Below are 20,025 nucleotides of genomic sequence, written 5' to 3' on the forward strand. Positions count from 1 at the left end.
TCCTAACTGTAATACACGTTTTCTTGAGGCTCCTCTACTGGATAGAATGAGAACCCACAGTGATGGGTCAGCCCTTGCCTTTCTCCACCTCGACTCATTACTCCCCATTTTAATGGCAACAACGAAGCTTCTGGTTGAGGGATGGAATCATGCTGGTGGCAAGCAGCTGCTATAGCTAGGCTACAACTCCCTGCAACAGGTATATTAGTTGGCAATCGACGGAATGCTGTAGCTACCAATGCCGTTATCATTACCCCTGATGTAATAAGTACAAACATGAAAGCTAGCGGGGAGTATCCACAAGTCAGATACACCCATGTTAGCTTATCCGGGTCGTCTTCATCAAATCGGTAGCCTTCAACTGCAACGACGAAAATGCTCTGTGATAACATCCAGTGCATTAGGATAGATGTTGACAACAAAGGAAGGCTAAGACGATAAGGGAGTTGCAGAAAGTACCGTGACTTCTGCTCTCCCCTGGGCTTTTCTGAAACGCGCAGCGGCTTCCTTTTATGGCCAAAGTCACTCCATTCCTTCGCTTCAGCCATGCTCGTCAAGAGACCATTGTACTGAAAGTATAGGAGAGAGAAAAGGAAGTGACCAGTGTTAGCAATAATAACAGCGACTGGCAAAAGTTGGCCCGCTAGGTTTTCCATCCCAGTCGATAGGAGCGCAACCTCAGTGACAGTTCCGAACCCCAGGTTCCAGAGACTTTTAAAGTCTCGACGGCCAGTAAGTTCCTCGATAATGATATAAACAAAACAAATGGTCATCCCCAGTAGTGTGAAATACCTGACCTCGTACGTTAGCCTGAAATTTGAGTCAGGAAATATGATCTTACAATGCAAAGATGAAGGTCCATCTTGATTTAGTGACAGCTGCGCCCCAGAACCGGCGTGTCTTTTTGATAGTAATTGCTTCCCACCAACCACACCGGCGCCGAAGAGTGTCCTTAGATGCCAGGCAGTGCCCGCGGGAAACAGCGTCCGGCGACTTTAAGAATGACTGGATCGCATCTCCAAGAACAAGTAGGGGCTCAGTTGGCGCATGACGCACAATACGTACTAGCACCGCGGCTTTTATGATATTCACGGTGAGAACGATTGCGGCGATGTATAGGTCAAAGTTCAAGCGGCACCTTTCTTCTTCTTTGCGGCTGAGGCAATATCTGACCGGGTTGTCCCCCAATGGTTTCCAGTCATCCGGCTGGCTCTTGATTCCTGGTAAAAGGCTCCTGCATGTTTCTTCACACGATGCCAAAGGACAAATCCACTCAAACCCAAATGGTAGATCCTTGGGACAGGTCTTTCGCCGGAAGATATGTGAGTCCACGGAAGTCAAGGATCTAGTTGCTTCAGTGGCTGATTTGGGCGATGGGCTGGTGACAACTATAACGTCGCTTCTTGAAGTTTGGAAGGTTATAGCGTATTCATTGATGCATTGTGATGTCGTGAGATTATCAAGCTGATCAACTCTTGCAAGCTGCAAAATGTCCGACACGCTTTGGTCGTACGTTCCGTTCGTAAGTTCTGTGTGGTCTATATCGTATGCCTCATACTTGTAGGTAGTCAAAGACGAATAGACAATCGAGTTGTACCTATGGGATGTAAGTCTCAAATCAGACATCATTACCAATGGATTAGTTTACAAGAAGTGTAAAGGAAGTGACGAGAGAACAAGGAGCCACCATAGGAAAACTCTGCTCCATGGTGCTTTTCTTAAATTCCTGATACTGAGAATTCCGATGTCCAGCCATTCTAGCTTTGCATGTGCCGCGTTGACCTCAGCTCTAGTCGGCGCGGTTAAACATTGCATTCCGTAGTTGCTGGCAGCAAGCAGAACTGAGCTGGAAATGTTAGTGATGAGATGAATTAGAATGTTGAGAGTTCGCGTAGTTGAACACGACCCCTCGAATATTACTCTACGCCCGCTTGCTTGTCCATTGTGACTGTCTAGAGGCAGTGTACTTGACCAGATCGTCATACAAAGATTGATAATAAAGATAGCCAGGCAGGCAAGTGCCCCAAACTTCAAACTTCTTTTCCAAGCGGCAGAGTTCGAAGCCTGAGCATTGTTGAGGTTGCCATTGCGGCTTGTAGGAGAGGGGTTTTGAGCTTTGAAGAAAGGCGATTGAACCTGCACTAGGGAGACACAGCTCTTTTAACAACCCCTCTCAAAGACAAACAGATTTTGCGTTAACTGTTATCAGTTTAGCTTGCCAAGAAACAATCACCTAAAATCCCTTGGGGCGCTGAGCTGAAAACTGGGTGGCGGCGCCCTGCCAATAAACACACAGATAATAGCGTTAGCTGAAATGCTACTGTCTTTACCTCCCTGATTGTCTGCGTAATTCCCGCTCCTCCAGTGTCTCTGGGGCATAAACCAGCAGGGTACTTCCTAGCAGTCGGGGGGTCGTTACTTTGGACGCAGTGCGAAAGCTCTTTTTGCGCTTTCCGTTCTTCCTTAGACCTCCATTTCGCGGTAATCATCCTGGATGAGTTGAGTCCTGACGAGAATGCGCCATCCTCTTCAACGCTGACAAATTGTCGAAGGAGCTGGCGCTTTGGTAGTTAATGCACGTGACAAGGAAAGTCGGTAAGGGATTTTACTCCAGGTTGGATGGTTGATACATTAGAGTTTAGCTTGACAGATAACAGCGCGACTCTTCCTGTCGTTCAATCGTTATCCTTGTTATCTGTCGACAATTTGATGATGCTCATTTCAAGGAATACCCTTCTCTTCTCGCCAGATCAAGTAACCATTTTCCAAGGTTTAATTTCATGTACACCTCTACGAGGATTACTAATTGAAGTTAACTTTGCTGAGTGATCTAGAGCTGCGTCGTGAGACTTTGTAATTATTTTTAGACTTTCTGCTATGCACACTGCATAGTCGTCTTTTCTTTCTTCGTTTTTCTTTTTTTTTTCTTTTTTTAAGCCACCGATCTAACGATGAAATACACAAGAGAAATCAACTCTTACTTAAACCTGTCCATAAAGACTCACCCGGATCATACTCACTTCGTATTCGCTTTTAGAGCTCCACGCAGCGTGAGCAAATATCTGCAACTTGCTGTTGTGACCTAAGCTCTTGATGAGCTTGGCTCGTAAAGGGGATAGAGTGTCCGAGTCTTCCAAGTCCCAGATATTAGTATGCAACCGCATAGTATCTTCACTGTGGATATTATTCTGGATCCTAAGTGGTTGAGATCGTTCGTCACCACTTGCCACGCGCACGTCAAACCAACCCCTCGTAGTGCCCAGACGGCTTTCTGCGGATTCCTGCCCACTCATATCCTTGGTTCTAGACACTGTTTCAAAGACGATCGCGCGCACTGGCAATTTAATACGCTGATCCACGGATACTTCCATTAGGAGGTGAGAAAACTTGGCACCTGCACCTGAGTCGAGGTCAAACGCGTAGTACAGGGGAATGTCACGCTCAGAATGTAGATAGATGGCATGTGGCTCCCAGCGCCTGAGTTCAACAACACGGTTTCCTGGTAAATATGGCTCAGGGCAGTGATGCAACCGATTCGACAGGTCAGATCTCCATCCAGGCCATTGAAGTTTCGAGACTGCGCCTCGTTTCTCGAGGAAATTGATGGTGTCTTTGTTGCCCAGTTCGAGGGCATAGTCCAAAGCATTCTTTCCGTTTCCACAGTCTTGATTGACGTTGAGACCTTCTTGGAGAGCGATATTTAACTCCCTACCAAATGATCCTTTGACAAGGAGCAGCAACTCGTAATGGTTGACCAGGGGTCTGCTGGATATTTCCTTCACAATCATGGAGGTGAATAGTGTATGTTCTATGTCATAGAGCAAATCCAGAGAAGACTTGTCGTTATCAGCCCTCTGCAGAGTCAAACTAGCACGGTATTCGAGTAGAAGGCAAACGATCTCCTTCTGACCAAATAGCAGTGCATCGTATAGAGGTGGTCGCATGGAATTCCCATGGTAATCCCTACCATCTGGAGATGCGCCTGCCTCCAGCAGCCTCTTGGCCATCGCGGTTTGGCCAAGTGCTGCAGCAAGTCCCAATGGCGTAAGTGACAAACCGCCTTTAACAGGGTACTTTTTCCCATGGTCGTAAAATGGCTTGATGAAAGGCGTCAAAGAGAAGATGATAGCCCAATGCAACCCTCCAATTTGACCGGGAACAACCACCTTGTCCTCTGACCTGAATCTATCCAAACAGGAGTTTTTTGAATTGACTTTAATCATTTGGGCCACCTCTTGCTGAACATAGTTGTTCCAGCCACTGTGTCGGGATCTCAAAAACCGCTCTACTCCTTGCCGAATCGCTGAGTCAGGTGGCTCACCAATGAGTATTGTTGAGAGATCTATCCCCCAATACATAAGTGCGTAAGGGAGCACGGGATGGCGGTTTTTAAAGTGCTCAATAGACTCAGGATTGCGTAAAGTGTCGTTCAAGTCATTTAGAGAGAGATAGCGTATCAGGGTAAGATGTATATGTGCCTGGATATTAGGGAACCAGGTTCGCTGTGTCTCAGGTCTCATGAGATAGTCACTGATGGTCTTATGGGCAACTCGAACCTCCTGGTTCTCAGGGTCAACAACCAAGAGCTCGCCACACAGCGTGTCTATGCCCTGTATAATCTCGTTCTCCCTTTTATAACACGTGTCCGTTGCCCTGATGGCCAGCGCTTGTTTCAACTGTTTCGTTGTCATAGGAGCCTTCGCGAAGACCACCCAAAATAGAGCCTGTATGGCGCTGCATGGTATATCGCCTTCAGGCTTTCTATAAGACGCAGCCAACCGCTTCAGCCCTGTCTCATAGGCCTGCGACGCCTCTGCTGGTAAAGTTCTAATGATGTTCCAACAGTCGGATTCGCTCTCTGCCTTCAGGACCTCATCCATATGCAGCTTAGCCATCAGGAACGTGCCATCGCATTTGTTACGAAGCCTATAGATGATATTCTCGGTGATTTTGTGGCGGTGAAGGAAATGACTGCTCGAGCGTGAAATGCGATCCCGAATGTAAAGGTCAATATCGTGAGCGGTTGCTTGAAGTACGAGTTTGGGCTCCTCAACAGCCAGTGCCGTTATGTTGGCATAGGGTCTTGATGTAATCATCAGTCGGCATTGGTTGTTGCGTTTCAGGACCTCTCGTAGTGTCTCTACCACCAAAACTTGATACTCAGATGGAACTTCGTCAAGTCCATCTAGAATAAAAATAGTCTTCCCGGCTTCAGAGATCGTGTAGCTCAAAACCTCCTTCTTAAGCGTAATCTGATCCTTATAAGGTAGAAATGGTCCCGCTTCTAGTTTCGGTGTCCATTCTTTCAGGGTCTCAGGGTCTACCATGAGACCTCCAATGGAGTGTTCCAGTTGACACCAAAGGCTCATGACAATATCTAGGGGGTCCTTGAGGCCTGGCAAAGTTTGATGATCACAAAATACACGGGCCACATGATACGCTGGAGGACTTCCAGCTTCCTCTCGAAGCGTGCTGCTAATATATTCACTGTCGCTTTATTAGCCTCATGAGCTTACCAGTAGATGTAGCGAGTAGCTTACGCCATCCCAGTTTTACCGGATCCCTCTATGAAGCGTTAAATGGTGTAAACTAAATGATGGTGGGGGGCCCTACGAATACCAAATACCCAGAGAATTCCACTCTCTGATTCACCCCACTCTAGGTATCTGTTGTTCTTCCAGATCCACTCAATAGTTCCTTTGGTGATACTCTGCACCCTGGCTGGTGTTTTCATAAGAGAGCCGTGAATATCTGGCGCCAGAAAGGTGAAAAGACGTCGAAGTTTTTCATCTTCCTACTGTTAGCGACGCAGACCAATATAAAGCCAATAGTGACAGGGTAATCAGTGAAGTACAATGACACAGTAGCAGAATCCAATCTGTTCAAGGGACTTGGAAAGATATGGCAGGGTTAGATGTGGGAGATATGATATGTACTAACCCTCAATATCCTGCGTTTGGAAGACTTTTCTCACTTGTTCGTCTAGTTTCTCAATTGCTTCGATGTCTTCTCTAGCCTTATTCTTTCTGGCGGGCCATAGCAGGCGGTTCAGTCGTCTCTTGAAACCGCCCTTTTCTTTTACAAGGCGTTTCTGCACGTTGGCCATCCGATCTTCAATTTGGGCATTGATGCTGTCGAATACTCTCTTGTTTTGGCCAGTCAGGGAAGCAGACACATCTATAAATCCACGTAGTGTGTCCGCCAGTGTTTGGATCCATTTGCGCAATTCCTCGCGTTGTAGATAGTTCGTGTCGCATCGACAACTTTAATAGTTGCATCGATAATAGCAAGAACATCGCCAACAGATGTCATGGTTTTCAGTGAGCCGTGGAATGATGACTTGATGTAGACGAGATTGTTATGATGGAGAATATGCAGAAACAATTCGCGGGGGGGCAGTGCTTTTATGGGCGGCTAAGACCAGTGGCTGTAACTCATACTTATGGGCTAGACTCAGCCACCAACCCAGGGAATATTTATCTTGGGCACAAATGCATACACTTGCATAGTGATGGGAGTACAAACGCAAAGACATGGTTGCTACTGATATGCCATTTGCTGGAATTTAACATGGGTATTTTCAACCGGCAGTCAATTGGCTGGAACTAGTACGAAGGCGCAATCTAGTGATGCAGGACTTTGGCCTCAGCCAATGCGCATTCCGAAGTATCAGATCGCCCAGCCAGGGCTGACAGTAAGGCTTTGTTTGACGCACGAATTATTCATTGGTTCAATCTAATATACGTATTTCTAATAATTTGTAGAGTATTTCTATACACCACAGCGTTGACACAAACATTTATAAAAAAGGTTTAATCCTTCGATGTCTTCATTCCTAAATACAATCTCTTATCTTACAAATTTCCACCACTAATGAGTAAGGGGAGACCAGCCTTCCAAATCGGCGAACCAATTCCCGATGCCACATTTAGATGACATCAGGTGTATCCTCAGCCTCCTTCTTCTCGAGAGGCTTGTCCAATCCAAGTCGCTGGCGAGTAGTGTAATGAGCGATCGATCCGTTGGGATCAGCCTCAGTGATGAGCTCCTTGCGACGGGTGTCAACGAGAAGTCGAATCAAGTCAGGTCGCATGTAGTGACCAGCAAAGTCAGCAAGGACCTTCGTAAGGTGACACTCATTCAGATCGATGTCAACGAAAAGCAGACCATCAAAGTCCTTCTCAGGCTTGACGACCAAGCTTCCATCAGGTCGGTAGATACGAGCATGGCCGTTGTAGACGGAGGGGTCAGTCTCAGGCTCGACACCCTCGGGAGTGTTGATCTTGAGACCCTCAACAGAGAGACGCTGGAAGGGAGCAAGAGTCCAAGTACCAGTCTCGATAGCGTACTCGGGAGTGACGAGGTCAGAAGCAGGGTCGGCGTAGTTGGTAGCAGGATCAGGGTGAACCTGACGCTCCTTGCCAGGGTAGACAGGCCAAGCAGCAACATGGACCTGCTCACCGGCAGAGACATTGAGAGACTTGAGGAAAGGGTTCATGTTCTCCCAGCAGTTCAACTGACCGAGACGACCGATATCAGTCTCGCTGACAGACATGAAGGTATCGCCAGAGCCATCGCCGTAGACAAGCTTCTCCACGTGAGTAGGCTTGATCTTGCGACGGTGGTTGATTACATTGCCGTCAGGTCCGATGAGGACTTGGGAGAGGTAGAGAGTGGCGTGGTCAATCTCTGAGAAGCCGAGGGAGACGTAGATCTGGTTATCCCGAGCGGCGCGTCGGATGCGGCGCATCTCCTCAGAGTCGACGGCCATGGAGTTCTCGCGGTATCGCTTGAGCATGGGGAGGGACTGGAGGTAGGTCACCTTCCACATCCAGTAAGGATAACCGGGAATCCCTGGGACTGTCAGTGATGGTAAAGGTAAGAGGGATGAAGGACAACTTACAAACTTCGGGGAAGGCGACAAGCTTGCAGCCTGCCTGACCGGCTTCGTTGATGAAGTCGATGGTCTTTCGAACACCACCCTCAAGGTCAAACCACTGGTATTGTTAGTGAGTTGGGACGGAATTGGCTCATGATGGGCGACTTACTCCGGGCTCGGAGGTGACAGCAGCGGCCTTGTACTTGGTGATAGCCATGGTGAAAGTTGTTGAAATTGTTTGTTGGAGTTGTTTGATGGTGTGTTTGTTTGTGTGATGAGAGTGATATCGATTACTTGGACGAGACAACTCTGGATATTTATACCAAATATCACGTTTCACAGAGCACCGACTTTCTTCGACTCATACAATCCGAACCACCGAGCGCTCCGGTCATATCCATTGATATTCATGATCAATGCACCATACAGCATCATGTTTGGCATCATTTGTCCCCATACTGTAGCATGTATACACCAAGTGAGCCTAATCTAGCCAATCACGGTGGGCTATCATCAGCTTCCTGCATCTGCCGGTAGTGGATAACTCCCGGAGCCGTTCAACTTTTAATCAGGGCGGGTTCACCCGAGCGGCGTCGTCGGGAACTAATCGCCTGATTGCCCACATGTAAAGCTGTGGCATGCAGAGCGGGAGGTCGAAGATGCCGCAGCGGCGTGATGCGGGCCGCAAATCGATAAGGCCTGCGGCAGTGCGGCGACTCACCAGCCACAACAAATGCGGCGTACAACACATTTGGACCGCTGGACCCTCTTAAGGAGGCTGGCGACCAATTGCAAGCCGTCAGTCTGCTCCAACATATGCGAAGCCGCCAACGCAATCTTGCTCGATCACCAAGTAGATGAGAGATGCCGCAATGTTTTTTCTCATCATGCGCGCATATTCCACTTATCTTGATACTCGTAGCTGCTCCGACAATGCCCGGATCAAGCCTCATCATTGATGGGGTGGGTATTAGCGACGAGAAGTATTCGTATCCGGATACAGAAAGTGGTAATGAAATCAGCATTGTTGTAGATCTACATAGAGCATCGGTTCATTCTCAAGGCGATTTGCTGTGAATCTCCAAGTGACTGCTGTCGTGGGTTTGGTCACGAATTTGTGCTGTGAAGGAAAATATGATCCCATGTTGCTAGTCTATTGACCAGTCAAACCGTAATGCGGTGAGTTCAATAGCTTGAAAAGAGAAAACACGTGTAAAAGTAAATTGTGACATCAATCCAAGTGGAAAACTACTGATGCGCAATGGAACTCGCGATGATCTAGTCCTTGACATGACTTGTGTTGCGTGAGGAACAGGTCGCAGTGTTATTACCCTAAAGTAGAAAGTTTGCATCGCCTGTTTCAGCCTGTCTCCACTTCCTGCCACGTTTCAGATCGGAAAGAAGGTTATCTAATCTCTTACCCGAGACAAGCGTCGATCTCCCGGCCCTTGGGCAGAAAGTGACGTCACATCTCATCCCGTCGCAAAAAATCTAAGTTGAACTTCATCCAATCGTGTGGCATTTTCAAAGTTGCAGGCATCGAACTCTATCAGTCTCCCCGAAATCAACACAATTCGAAGTAAATAAAAAGGACACATCATAATGTCCCACCCAGAATTTTGCAAGACAAATCCGCATATCGACCAACAGCAACAGCAACAACGACATCGACATCGACATCGACATCGACAACAACACCGACATCATGATATCCCGCGCTTTGCTCGTCCTCGAGCCCATCCTCTACGGCGTACTGCTTCTACCAGTTGCCTATCTCATGAAACTCCATGGCAAACCAGGCTTTCTCTGGTCGCTGTACCTCACCCTGTTCTCCCTCCTCCACGTCATCGGTGGTGTCATGCTGCTTTGCGACAGCAAACATGCCATGACAATTTTGAACATCTGCATTGGTCTGCTCATCCTTGCGACATCTGCTGTCTGGTTTGAGTTGTAAGTAAACCGAAACAAATTCTAGTCTAATGCTGACATTTGGTAGAAATCACCACTGGGAGACGAACAAGGCTATTGAAAAGATCAAGGTTGCAATCATCCACATTTTGGTCATCGCGGGTGAACTCCTGTTGATCTTGGGTGCTATTACCGATCCAGTTACCGCGAAAACCAGCGTGCAAGTCAAGATCGGTATCGGCTTGGGATGCCTGGCAGTAGCTGCCAAGCTCATGCTCATCCAAGCCATTGTCGCCATCGTAGAAAAGGCCTGCTCCTGGAAAGATGATAAGAGCAGAGTTATTCGCCAAGAATCCTCCAATAAGCACCGACTAACATTTTCCCAGCTCCTCTTCGCAACGACATTCGGCTCGGTTTGCCTCTGCGTCCGCATTATCTACACGATGTGCGTCATGACAAGAATGTTGCCTCTACTATCACGATGTGCAACCAATATGCAGGGAGTGTACTTCGTGCTGCTCCCTGAGACCCTTACGGCCATTGTATACTTGGCTGTTGGGCTGTGGACGCGAAACATTGGCGAGTCCAGACAAGAAGAACCCGAAGCCAAAGAAGACATTCCTGACTCGAATGAACAGGCACCCCCACCGACGCCCCCGCAGCCGAGACCTGAGGAATTTGCGTGGGACGTGACAGACCCAGGACCTAACGCACCAAGACCGAGCCCTGATGTGGCCGAACTGGAAGCGGAGGCGGTGGAACCGCGACAGAACGCAGCGGGAACAGGCTTCAGGCAGCCAGAAGTTTATGAGTTGGACGACCTTGATCCTTTTGACGAATGGCAAAATATCCCGTTGGCGAGTTAGTTATGTGTCATATCAGAGCTTTACGATTGGCTATAAGCTTAGAGAGTTCAAGGTCGCCCCGCAACATAAACCAGACAGGAGGTGTAATTCCTTTTTAGTGTTTTACTTCGATCCATTTAAGTTTATCATGAACACCACATGTCCATTTTGAGAATGTTCTAGAAGTGCACATAGGGCTGGGCAACCCGTGAGAACCCTGGTTGCTTTTACAGTTTGAAGGCTTGGTTGGCAATCCACACGCTCACTCACGAGTAGTCATCACAGACCCTGGTGATGAGGAAAAGCACAAACGAGTTCCAGCGGCGCAATATCGAAGTGAGGAGCAAAAGTCCATGAAACGATACCATCCCACAGTACCTCCGAGAGAGGGATATGAGCAGACTGAACGGTTGTTGATCCTCAGCATGTCTTAGCTCAAGACGCTCATCATAACTCGGCGAAAAAGCTTTGGTGGTGGGGAGGTTGGGAGGTACAATACCTACCTGCCTGAGGATGGGTGGGGGGCTCTCATGGGGCACGCCTTGGAAGGTTCAGGTGACCACCATATGATAGGTCCAGTCTGTCAGCTGCAGCCTGGAGTGAGTCGAAAAATTAAGGTATATAAGTTGTAAACTCTCCATCCCTTCCGTAGATAGCGTATGTAGCTCTATGGTGTGTCGCAGTGGTTAAAAATTGCAGGCGTACGATTTGGGTTCCATAGCTGACAGTCTGGGGTTCGAACGGACGCTATGGTCTAAAAGTGTGGTTCATAGCCGACAGTCCATAGCCTATAGCCTACAGTCCGTAGTCCAGAGTAGGTAGTCGGTAGTCTGTCTGGTCCATAGGTGACCGTGACCGTGGCTGTGACTGACTGTGACTGTGACTATGGATGTTGCTGTGTAAATGTGAATGCGTAAACCTAATCGTGAGCGTAATCGTATTTTTGTTTGCTTCAATTTGCATCGCGTAGTAAAATTGAATGAAGCCCCCATAGCTTTAGCTACCCTGATCCTTAGACTTCTTTTTTACATACCATAGTCATTTTTCCTGTTAATCGTACTAATGTATGGAGTACCCGCAACTTATTACATCTTTCTTTTCTTTATTATAGTAACTGTCCCGCTGATAATTGAGTTGGCGGCCCTTATGTGCCGCTTGACCCCAATCTCTTCTTACTCTAGAGATGAGGTTGTTGTGGGGATGCGATTGTGGTTGTTGATGTTGGGGGGAGGAAGACTAAGGAACCGGATGGAAGTAAGCAAGCAAGGCATTTTGTTGCCACCCTAATTTTCATGCTAGGGCAAGGTAAAAGCGAAAATACATGTTTGGGCAAAGGAGTCACGATGCTTTGTGTAAAGTGTAAATATCTTCAAACCTTATCTAATGGCTGTTCTTACCCCCCCGACACTATTCCGTCGTCAGCGTTCTTGCTGTCCGCAATGCAGGACCTATGGTTAAGGGACAGTCCCGAAATGCCTAGTCCACTCTGTCTGTTCTGAGATGCGAGTTGCATTATGTTAAGAAGGATCCGATCACGCTGACTTTCGAGCATATGATACTGTTGTGGTGAGAATAATGGAGTGTATTATTGTAGGTTGAAGAACTAGATACATGAGAGAGACGACAGAAGTGCGATGTCAAGATATCACAGGGAACTATTTCCAATCCAATCCTAACATACTCCAAACTATATAGATGCTAGACTTAGACCGCTTTATCAAGTCTCTGAGCGTCAAACATCTGCTTGTAAATACCATCCTGCCCAATGAGCTCATCATGTGTGCCCGATTCGACGATACGACCCCGGAAGAAGACGCAAATCTTATCAGCATCGCGAATGGTGGACAAACGATGGGCAACTGCTATAGTGATGCGATCACCGTCAGCGGCAGCCCTACTCAACGCCTTTTGTACAACTCTTTCAGACTCGGTGTCAAGTGCCGAGGTTGCTTCATCTAATAAAAGGACGTTAGGATTGCGGATAAGTGCACGAGCGATGGCAATCCTCTGCCTCTGACCTCCGGAGAGCTGGCTACCTCCCTGGCCACAGAGCGTGTTGAGACCTTCAGGAAGGGAGCTTATGAAGTCCCAGGCGTTGGCGGCACGGCAAGCTTCTTCCAACACATCGTCCTTGACAAGGGCTTTTTCTTCTGGGCTCACATCAAGTCCAGCCGCGATGTTGTCGCGAATACTGTCCGGGAAAAGAGTTGGCTCCTGTTGGACCAAAGCCAATCTGCCACGGTAAAGGCGAGGACTGATGTCGGTGAGGGAAGCTGAGTCGTCGATCTTGATACTACCACTGATGGGATCATAGAAGCGTTCGAGGAGGGATATCATTGTGCTTTTACCGCATCCGGAAGCACCGACAAAGGCGACAAATTGTCCACGATCGATCTAAATGAGGTCAGCTCGGACTTGAGTGCGCTTCGAAATGAGCTTACGGTGAGGTCAAGTCCCTTGATCACCTGCTTCTCAGGAGAAAGCGGGTAAGAAAACTGGACGTCTTGGAAGTCTATCGAGGTGCAATCTTTTTCAGGGCCCTTGTCCCTGGTCTCGTCCGTTTCTTGAATGAGGGGCTGCAGGTCCGTGAGCCAGAAGTAGTAATTTGCGGCAGAGTTGGCCTTGGTAAAACCTGGGTTCTCATGTCAGAATCACTCGGTAAAACGAAATGCATCCACTTACTGCTTGCAAAGCTGAAGATGACACCAGCACCTTGGCCAGAAAAGAAAACACCCAGGAAAGAGACAATAAATTGTGGAAATGTAATTTCGCCCTGGGAGACAAGCTTCGACCCGAACCTAGCATCATAGACGTTAGATATGAAGTCAAACGAAAACATCCAAGATACTTACCAAAAGCCAAGGGCAAGAATGAAGAATTCGATGGATTGTGTCAACGAGTACCATATCATCATGTGAAAAAGCGGCCCGCGTGAGCCCGAAACAGCATGATCTAGTCCCGCACTGTACCTTTGCATAATAGCCCCTTCAATCGCAAGTGAAGAAACTGTGCGAATACTGTTGACGCTCTCAGACGCTAAAGAAGCACTGGTAGAGAAGCGACTGTCAATTTCGGTGTCCAACTTAGTCTCGAGGCGTATGCGAGAATAGCCTGCTAGTAGGAGAGGGGGCATGCCAGCGAAAACGCCAACGAGACCAAGCTTCCAAGCATAAACAAGGGCAAGTACACTGCTAGCGACAACGTTGATAATAGATTGCAAGGCCAAGGCCACGTTGAAACCCATGAGCTCCAACACGGCTTGAGACTGGGAGTCGACGCGGCTGACAAGGGCGCCAACAGTGTTCTCTGGTCTGTCGAAGAATCGTAAATCCTGCCTCAACATACTATGCAAGAGGCCCTTTCGGACTTTCTGGCTCAGGGTCTGAAGGTTGGGTAAGCCGGCTGATGTTCTGGGTTGGTCCATTTAACTTACCTGTGCAACAATGTTGGAACTCCAGCCGGTGATAAAAAAAACCAGGAAAGCCCCAAGAGCAACGATGAAATACATAAGAGAAACGAAATCCCCTCCCTTGGCCAAGCGGGACGAGTCGGACGACTGGAAGACGTCCATGACCTCTGCGAGAAGCAAGGTCTGTCCTGGGTAAACAGCAGCTACACGGAGTCATTACCAAGTACGGGGTGATCATTACGTAGCGAACTTACCTCCGAGGAAACAACAGACGCACGTTATCCAATAGCAGGTCTTGAGCTCAGGGGACGATTGAACCATCTTCCAGATTGTATGTATAAGTCCTGTACGTTTGTAGAGGCTGAAGTCTTCCTGGACAATCTGTAAGGCGACCTTCTCATCGACAACAGTACTGAACTTGGCGAGTGATTGGACTGGTTCTACTGCTTCAGTGATCGCAGTTGATTCCTGATCAGAGCTCGGGTTGACTGAATCTTGCTTGGTGGTGGAAAGGTCCTGGGCCTGAACGAGCTTGGCATAGGTTCCACCGAGGGCGACCAGATCGTCATGCCTACCTTGCTCAGCAATCTTACCCTTGTTCATGACAACGATGTTGTCGGCGTGTCGAATGGTCGCAAGCTTGTGGGCGATGACAAGGGTTGTTCTGTTGCTTGAGGCACTGTCAAGGGCCCTTTGAACAATGACCTCCGAGTGTGGATCGAGTGCTGAAGTCGCTTCATCTAATAAGAGAATGGACGGATCGGAAATAATGCTGCGTGCGATGGCGATTCTCTGCTTCTGCCCCCCAGAAAGTAATCCGCCTCTTTCACCGATGCGAGTGTCGTATTTCTCAGGAAGATTTTGGATGAACTCATCAGCAAAGGCAAGCTTGGCCGCGTTTCTGACAGCTTCTTCTTGATCCTGTTTAGGACTTGTCTCCAAAGCAGTCCCTGACAGACCATTCGCAATGTTGTCAAAGACAGTTCCATCGAACAAAACAGGTTCCTACCAAGAGTCAGCTCTGCGAGCAAAATGAACATGGCTAGCCCTTTTGTAAGCGTCAGAACCCACCTGTTGGACGAGTCGCATTGTGGTGCGAAGCCAATTGACGTTGAGATCCTTGATGTTGATTCCATCGAGTTTGATGTCCCCAGAGGTAGGATTGTACCATCTTTCCAAAAGGCCAATGATAGTACTCTTACCGGAACCACTAGCGCCCTGTCTTCATGTCAGTCTTTCAAAATGACTAAACATCGAAATATGTTTGAGAGTAGATATCGTACCACCAATGCTGTTACTTTGCCAGCAGGTATGTTCAGGGAGAAATCGTCCAGAACTTGGATGTCTGGTCTCGTGGGGTAACTGAATCCAATGGACTGAAGGCTGATGACACCAGAAACCAGACTCGGTCTCTGACCAGACTCGTCAAGTGGGTTGATGTTTGAGACTCTATCGATGAGGGCAAAAAGTTCAGTAGCACCGGCAGCGGCACGAACAAAAGAGGAAATGTTGGGGGCAATTCCGTTGATGGCAGTCGAGCCAATGACGACAGAGAAAAGTACACTTCAAGTATCCTTAGTTAGCCAAATGTAAAAAGAGAAAGATGTCTGCGGAGGAATGAGAACTTACGTAAAGACGGTGCCAATACCCTCAACCTCTTGGCGAGCAATCATTCTGATACCCTGCCAAAATGCTAAAGCCATGCCAGCATAAATGACAAAGTACTGCCACCCGAACATGATGCCGTAGATACCACACTTCTTCCCGCAAAGACGCTGGGAATCGTCGAGAAATGATGTATACTTGTGCATGATTCTAGACTCGAGGCTGAACGCTTTGATAGCCCGGGTGCTAGCAAGAGCGGTTTCGGCGTATTGAGCAGCTTGGGACAGAATCTTCAGGTTGTGGCCGTCGATTCCAGCGTCGATTGTGGCCATGGAACCGATAACGAAGATGATTGCTGGCATGATGCATAGAAGGATTAAGGTGAGTTTCCAGTAACTGACAAAGGCAATAATGAAAGCGGTGATAAAGGTAGCTAACGACGTGAAGAAAAGTCCCAGTTTGTCAGCAATGCCAGACTGAATCAACTTTCCATTTGCAACGCCTTGCATGGATATAGACCCAGATGTCCCATGATCGAAATAGCTGATTTCTTGGCTCAAGGCCGCTCGGAGGTAGGACTTTCGGATGTTGTTTGTGACTCGGAAGGAAACGTAGGTAAACAAGGTCGAGTAGATGTAGGTGCATACAAGTCTAGCTATTCCGATATAGACAAAAAATAGTCCATAATAATGTTAGCTAGGTACAAAAGATCGGGCCCGGGGCAGGGGAGTACTTACGCGTTCTTGCTGACATCCGTCATGAAACCATCCGGGTCGGTAGAAATGCGCATAGGGTCACTCATGACATTCATAAGCTGGCCTATGACAAGATTCATCATTGACATTGCTACACCAGAGCCAATGGCGGCGACGAGGCCGATAACTTCGAATACGCAATCGAGGGGTTGGCAATAGGTGAAGATACGCTATTTCGTGTGCTATTAGCATCTTTAAAACAAGTCAGAGTCAATTTCAACAATGGTTACTCACCAGGAAGGCGAGGAAACCGGAAGTCTGCTGTTTCTCCGGCTGAGAAGTGGTGGCTGACAGCTCCAATGTTGTCGCGCCGGAGGCGTGGTCGGGTTTCTCCATTTCGGGAAGATGACAGGTTGGACTGAACGTAGAAAAGTATAATATGTAATGATAAATAGAAAAAGATATGGTAACGACAGGATTCGACAAAGACGATGTTGCAGGCGCGCCCTGTATGACAGTGTAAAGGAGTGTAAAAGTGATACAAATTTGGAAAGTGGTGGCGTACAGCAAAAGAAAAGAACAGATTCAACTTATATGTGAAAATAAAACATGATTGGCGAGGAGTGAGTAAATGATTGACCCTGAGCCTCTCCTTTGTGCGGTGCGGCATACCAAGAGACCGCAGCCGAGACTTGTCCAACTCGGCGTGCGGAATGCCAAGATTCCGCGACACCGCATCCCTAGTTTCTACTAACCATATCTAGAAATCAATATGATCTTGCCCATATAAGATTGGTCAGTCGGACATAAGCAATGGGGCTGGCATAGAGGCGAGACCCACAAGTTGCGGCTTAGCGTAGACTTCTAACTTTTGCTTGACGTTGATGATTCGCGTTTTCGGCTTGCGCATCTCTTGACTTTCTTCCTCCGTCATCAACCGTGCATACCTCTCCAAACATCAACATTATGCAGATGGCAACTGAAGATGACGAGGTTTCCCTTGTCTCGGGCCAGGAAACAGAAGATGTCCGTCAAGATCGGGACAGGCACCAAGAAGACGACGACAATGTTTCTCTTTCCCCAGTTTCAGTAGGTCCAATGGATGTTTAAGTCATTTTCCTCTACTGACCAAGGCTGTCTACCTCCAGTGCGATCGCTGCCGTCGTAGAAAGGTACGTATCTTATATGCCCTTGACTGGGGTAATAACCTAGCCCAGAGCTAATCCAGGCTGCCATTTTAGGTGCGCTGTGACCGGAGACACCCATGCTCGTATTGCATTCGTACTGGTATTCCTTGCACTTACCAGCCAAGGCGCAAGCCTAAAGAGAAGGGAAAGCGTATCTTCATCTCAGAAGAATAGTGAGTATACTTGTCTCTTTTCTATCGCTGTCCATTTCTGAATCAAATCCCACAGTGAAAACAAAATTGATGACATCGCGAAAAAGCTGGAAGAGTTTGGAAATACATTGAGAGCTATGCAAGACCGTCCTCAGCCTGGTGCACCCTCCACTATTCCACTGACTGGTCCACCGGTTATGCCTACGATGAAGTCAACCATGCCAACAAGCTCTACTACATCACCTTCACCGGCCAATCACGTTGGAAGTTCGCTTCTTACACCAGGGGTAGAGCACCAGGGAGAGTCTTCGCTCTCGGCCCAAGCCACATTAGCCAACAGATTTCTAGAAGATGCCGTCATTAATAAGTCCGTCGGCGCTAGTATCGCCATTGAGATGACAAGTGCTTTGGAATCTCTAAGAAAAGCTCTGGGAAGAAATTCGGGTCCGCAGGATCACGACTACTTGTATCCCCACGCTAGACCCCTTGAAAGAGGACTCAACTTACGCAACTTACCCATGCCACCGGTAGAGGTTGCCTTCGTATGTCTTAGAATGGCTAAAGGTATAGATGGATTTGCAAATGTTAGCAGCGATAACAAGGCTAACCTCGTTGTGCAGAAAATCCCCGAGTCCGATTCTTCTGGAATCATGAGGCAAACTCCGTCTCATCCTTTCATGAATATTTTCTCAAGGTCTATTCACCCGGCGAAGCCAGTCATACTGACCTTATAGTGGTAAATGCGGGGCTATATTGGCTGTTTCGAGAATGCAAGAAGGCTACTGCAGATCCGGATGAGAAGAGAGACTTTGGAGGACAAGCAATTATCTGTCGAGACAACCTAGAGACCGTTCTCGCTAATTTGCCCTTTCATCAACCCTCCACCCCCGAGGCAACCTCTGCTATGATGATTGCTGTATGTTAGTCAGAGCCATTTTTTGAGCCTTTGTTGACGATCTGATAGAGCATATACTGCCTCGAAATATGCAAGCCATCCGCCGCATGGAACTTCATTGCGACTGCGTCCCACATGTGTCAGACATTAGGCATACACAGTATAGTGTCAATGTCCCAAATCAATCCCGAAACTAGGTTGCAACAGACTAGAGTGTTCTGGCTCATCTATATCTACGAAAAAGGGCTTTCTCTACGACTTGGTCGGTCTTCAACCCTCCGCGACAGCGACATTACTATTCCGGTTCCGGATATGAATCCGACATCAGAAATAGCCTACTTTGGACGATTGAAAAAGATGGTAGATCTTGCGCGTTTGCAAGGCAAGATATACGATCAGCTCTATAGTCCTGCTGCTTTAGTTGAACCACAGATTTCCAGGACCACCAGGGCAAGATGCCTTGCGTCAGAACTTAAAGCGCACACATCCAGTATTGAAGACTATGAGGTATGTCTATACCCAATGTCGCCATTGCTAATTCTGTTAGAACAAATGTTTATATTGGTAGCTTATTTGACTAAAATGTTCGTAGATAAGTTACCTTGACGCGATGCGCCAGGCCATCGGCAACGGATCCCTTGAGGCCTTCGAATGCACCGCTAAAGTCGTCCATTTATCTCTATTCTGCCTCATCTACCGAGCCATACCAGCCGAACCGAACCAGGGAACCATTTTCGGACAAGAGTGCATCGACAGTGCACGTAGAGCATTGGAGGCACACAGGGAATCCATGACTGTCGTAGCTCGACTTGAAGAGGACGTTCTTGAGAGCTACGTGAACTGGTAAGGGTATACGACCTCGACGTAAGGGATATCATAACTGATACTTAGTCACTACAGGGCCCTTTTACTATCTCCATTCGTGCCCTTCATTGTGATCTTCTGCCACAGTATCGAGACATGCAATAAAAGCGATCTTGAACTATTGAACAGTATTATAGAGTCACTACAAGCTGCCTCGACTGACCTCTTTTCCTCTAGGGCAAAAAGGGAGCTGCATCTCTTCAAAGCCCTTCACGATGCTGCTTACAAATACCATGAAGCCAAAAACAGCAAAGCCGATGTCAGGTTTGGGCCGTGGGCAACCCCGGCTTCGCTCATACCATCACCAGCTGGCCAGCAAGCTGCTGCGACAACTCCTACTTCCAACTTTGCAAGTCAGACAAATACTATAGGGAGACCGTTCGGTGAGGCCTCTGGGTGGAATCCTGAATGTTTTGGACCGTCTGGTGCCTTCAACACGGAGGTTGATCAATATGGTGCACAGCTGGGAAACTGGTTGCATATGAACAGTCAGATGACAAAGGCACTTGAAGATAGTTACTTCTGGGAAGACCTATTGTAGTGCCATTTAAGAAATAATGGGGAATATATTGTACACATATTATAT

At 47.8% G+C, this 20,025-nt stretch overlaps 6 protein-coding genes across 6 annotated transcripts; 2 read left to right on the top strand and 4 right to left on the bottom strand.

Annotated features, from left to right (window-relative positions):
• Positions 1–2: 2 nt before the first annotated feature.
• Positions 3–2,489, bottom strand: B0J16DRAFT_353441 (uncharacterized protein; the record flags this gene model as incomplete). The annotated part of the gene is made up of 4 exons (XM_046129313.1): positions 3–792; positions 842–1,597; positions 1,649–2,064; positions 2,331–2,489. The coding sequence occupies 4 exons, from the start codon at positions 2,487–2,489 to the stop codon at positions 3–5; spliced, it is 2,121 nt and encodes a 706-aa protein (XP_045985659.1).
• Positions 2,490–2,981: 492 nt separating this feature from the next.
• On the bottom strand, positions 2,982–6,106 carry B0J16DRAFT_410552 (uncharacterized protein; the record flags this gene model as incomplete). Its single annotated transcript, XM_046133160.1, has 4 exons — positions 2,982–5,487; positions 5,541–5,565; positions 5,614–5,790; positions 5,941–6,106. 4 exons carry the CDS (start codon positions 6,104–6,106, stop codon positions 2,982–2,984), a joined length of 2,874 nt encoding a protein of 957 aa, XP_045985660.1.
• Positions 6,107–6,928: 822 nt separating this feature from the next.
• On the bottom strand, positions 6,929–8,179 carry B0J16DRAFT_299038 (carbon-nitrogen hydrolase; the record flags this gene model as incomplete). Its single annotated transcript, XM_046124521.1, has 3 exons — positions 8,049–8,179; positions 7,904–7,997; positions 6,929–7,854 (listed from the first exon to the last, which is right to left on the bottom strand). Exons 1-3 carry the CDS (start codon positions 8,094–8,096, stop codon positions 6,929–6,931), a joined length of 1,068 nt encoding a protein of 355 aa, XP_045985661.1. The 5' UTR covers positions 8,097–8,179.
• Positions 8,180–9,584: 1,405 nt separating this feature from the next.
• B0J16DRAFT_315464 (uncharacterized protein) lies at positions 9,585–10,653 on the top strand (the record flags this gene model as incomplete). Its single annotated transcript, XM_046125251.1, has 2 exons — positions 9,585–9,829; positions 9,876–10,653. 2 exons carry the CDS (start codon positions 9,585–9,587, stop codon positions 10,651–10,653), a joined length of 1,023 nt encoding a protein of 340 aa, XP_045985662.1.
• A 1,683-nt stretch (positions 10,654–12,336) lies between these two features.
• On the bottom strand, positions 12,337–16,737 carry B0J16DRAFT_393747 (multidrug resistance protein 1, 2, 3; the record flags this gene model as incomplete). Its single annotated transcript, XM_046132080.1, has 11 exons — positions 12,337–13,026; positions 13,074–13,264; positions 13,315–13,430; positions 13,485–14,014; positions 14,066–14,244; positions 14,296–15,046; positions 15,113–15,259; positions 15,325–15,604; positions 15,671–16,297; positions 16,384–16,571; positions 16,636–16,737. 11 exons carry the CDS (start codon positions 16,735–16,737, stop codon positions 12,337–12,339), a joined length of 3,801 nt encoding a protein of 1,266 aa, XP_045985663.1.
• A 576-nt stretch (positions 16,738–17,313) lies between these two features.
• On the top strand, positions 17,314–20,012 carry B0J16DRAFT_281268 (putative fungal-specific transcription factor; the record flags this gene model as incomplete). The annotated part of the gene is made up of 7 exons (XM_046123934.1): positions 17,314–17,424; positions 17,649–17,701; positions 17,757–18,244; positions 18,301–18,596; positions 18,645–19,082; positions 19,168–19,418; positions 19,476–20,012. 7 exons carry the CDS (start codon positions 17,314–17,316, stop codon positions 19,978–19,980), a joined length of 2,142 nt encoding a protein of 713 aa, XP_045985664.1. The 3' UTR covers positions 19,981–20,012.
• Between the last annotated feature and the right edge of the window lie 13 nt (positions 20,013–20,025).

This window comes from Fusarium flagelliforme (genome assembly GCF_020744385.1).
Source record: "Fusarium flagelliforme strain FIESC 12 MPI-CAGE-AA-0113 chromosome Unknown B0J16scaffold_2, whole genome shotgun sequence".
NCBI classification, from domain to species: Eukaryota; Fungi; Ascomycota; class Sordariomycetes; order Hypocreales; family Nectriaceae; genus Fusarium; species Fusarium flagelliforme.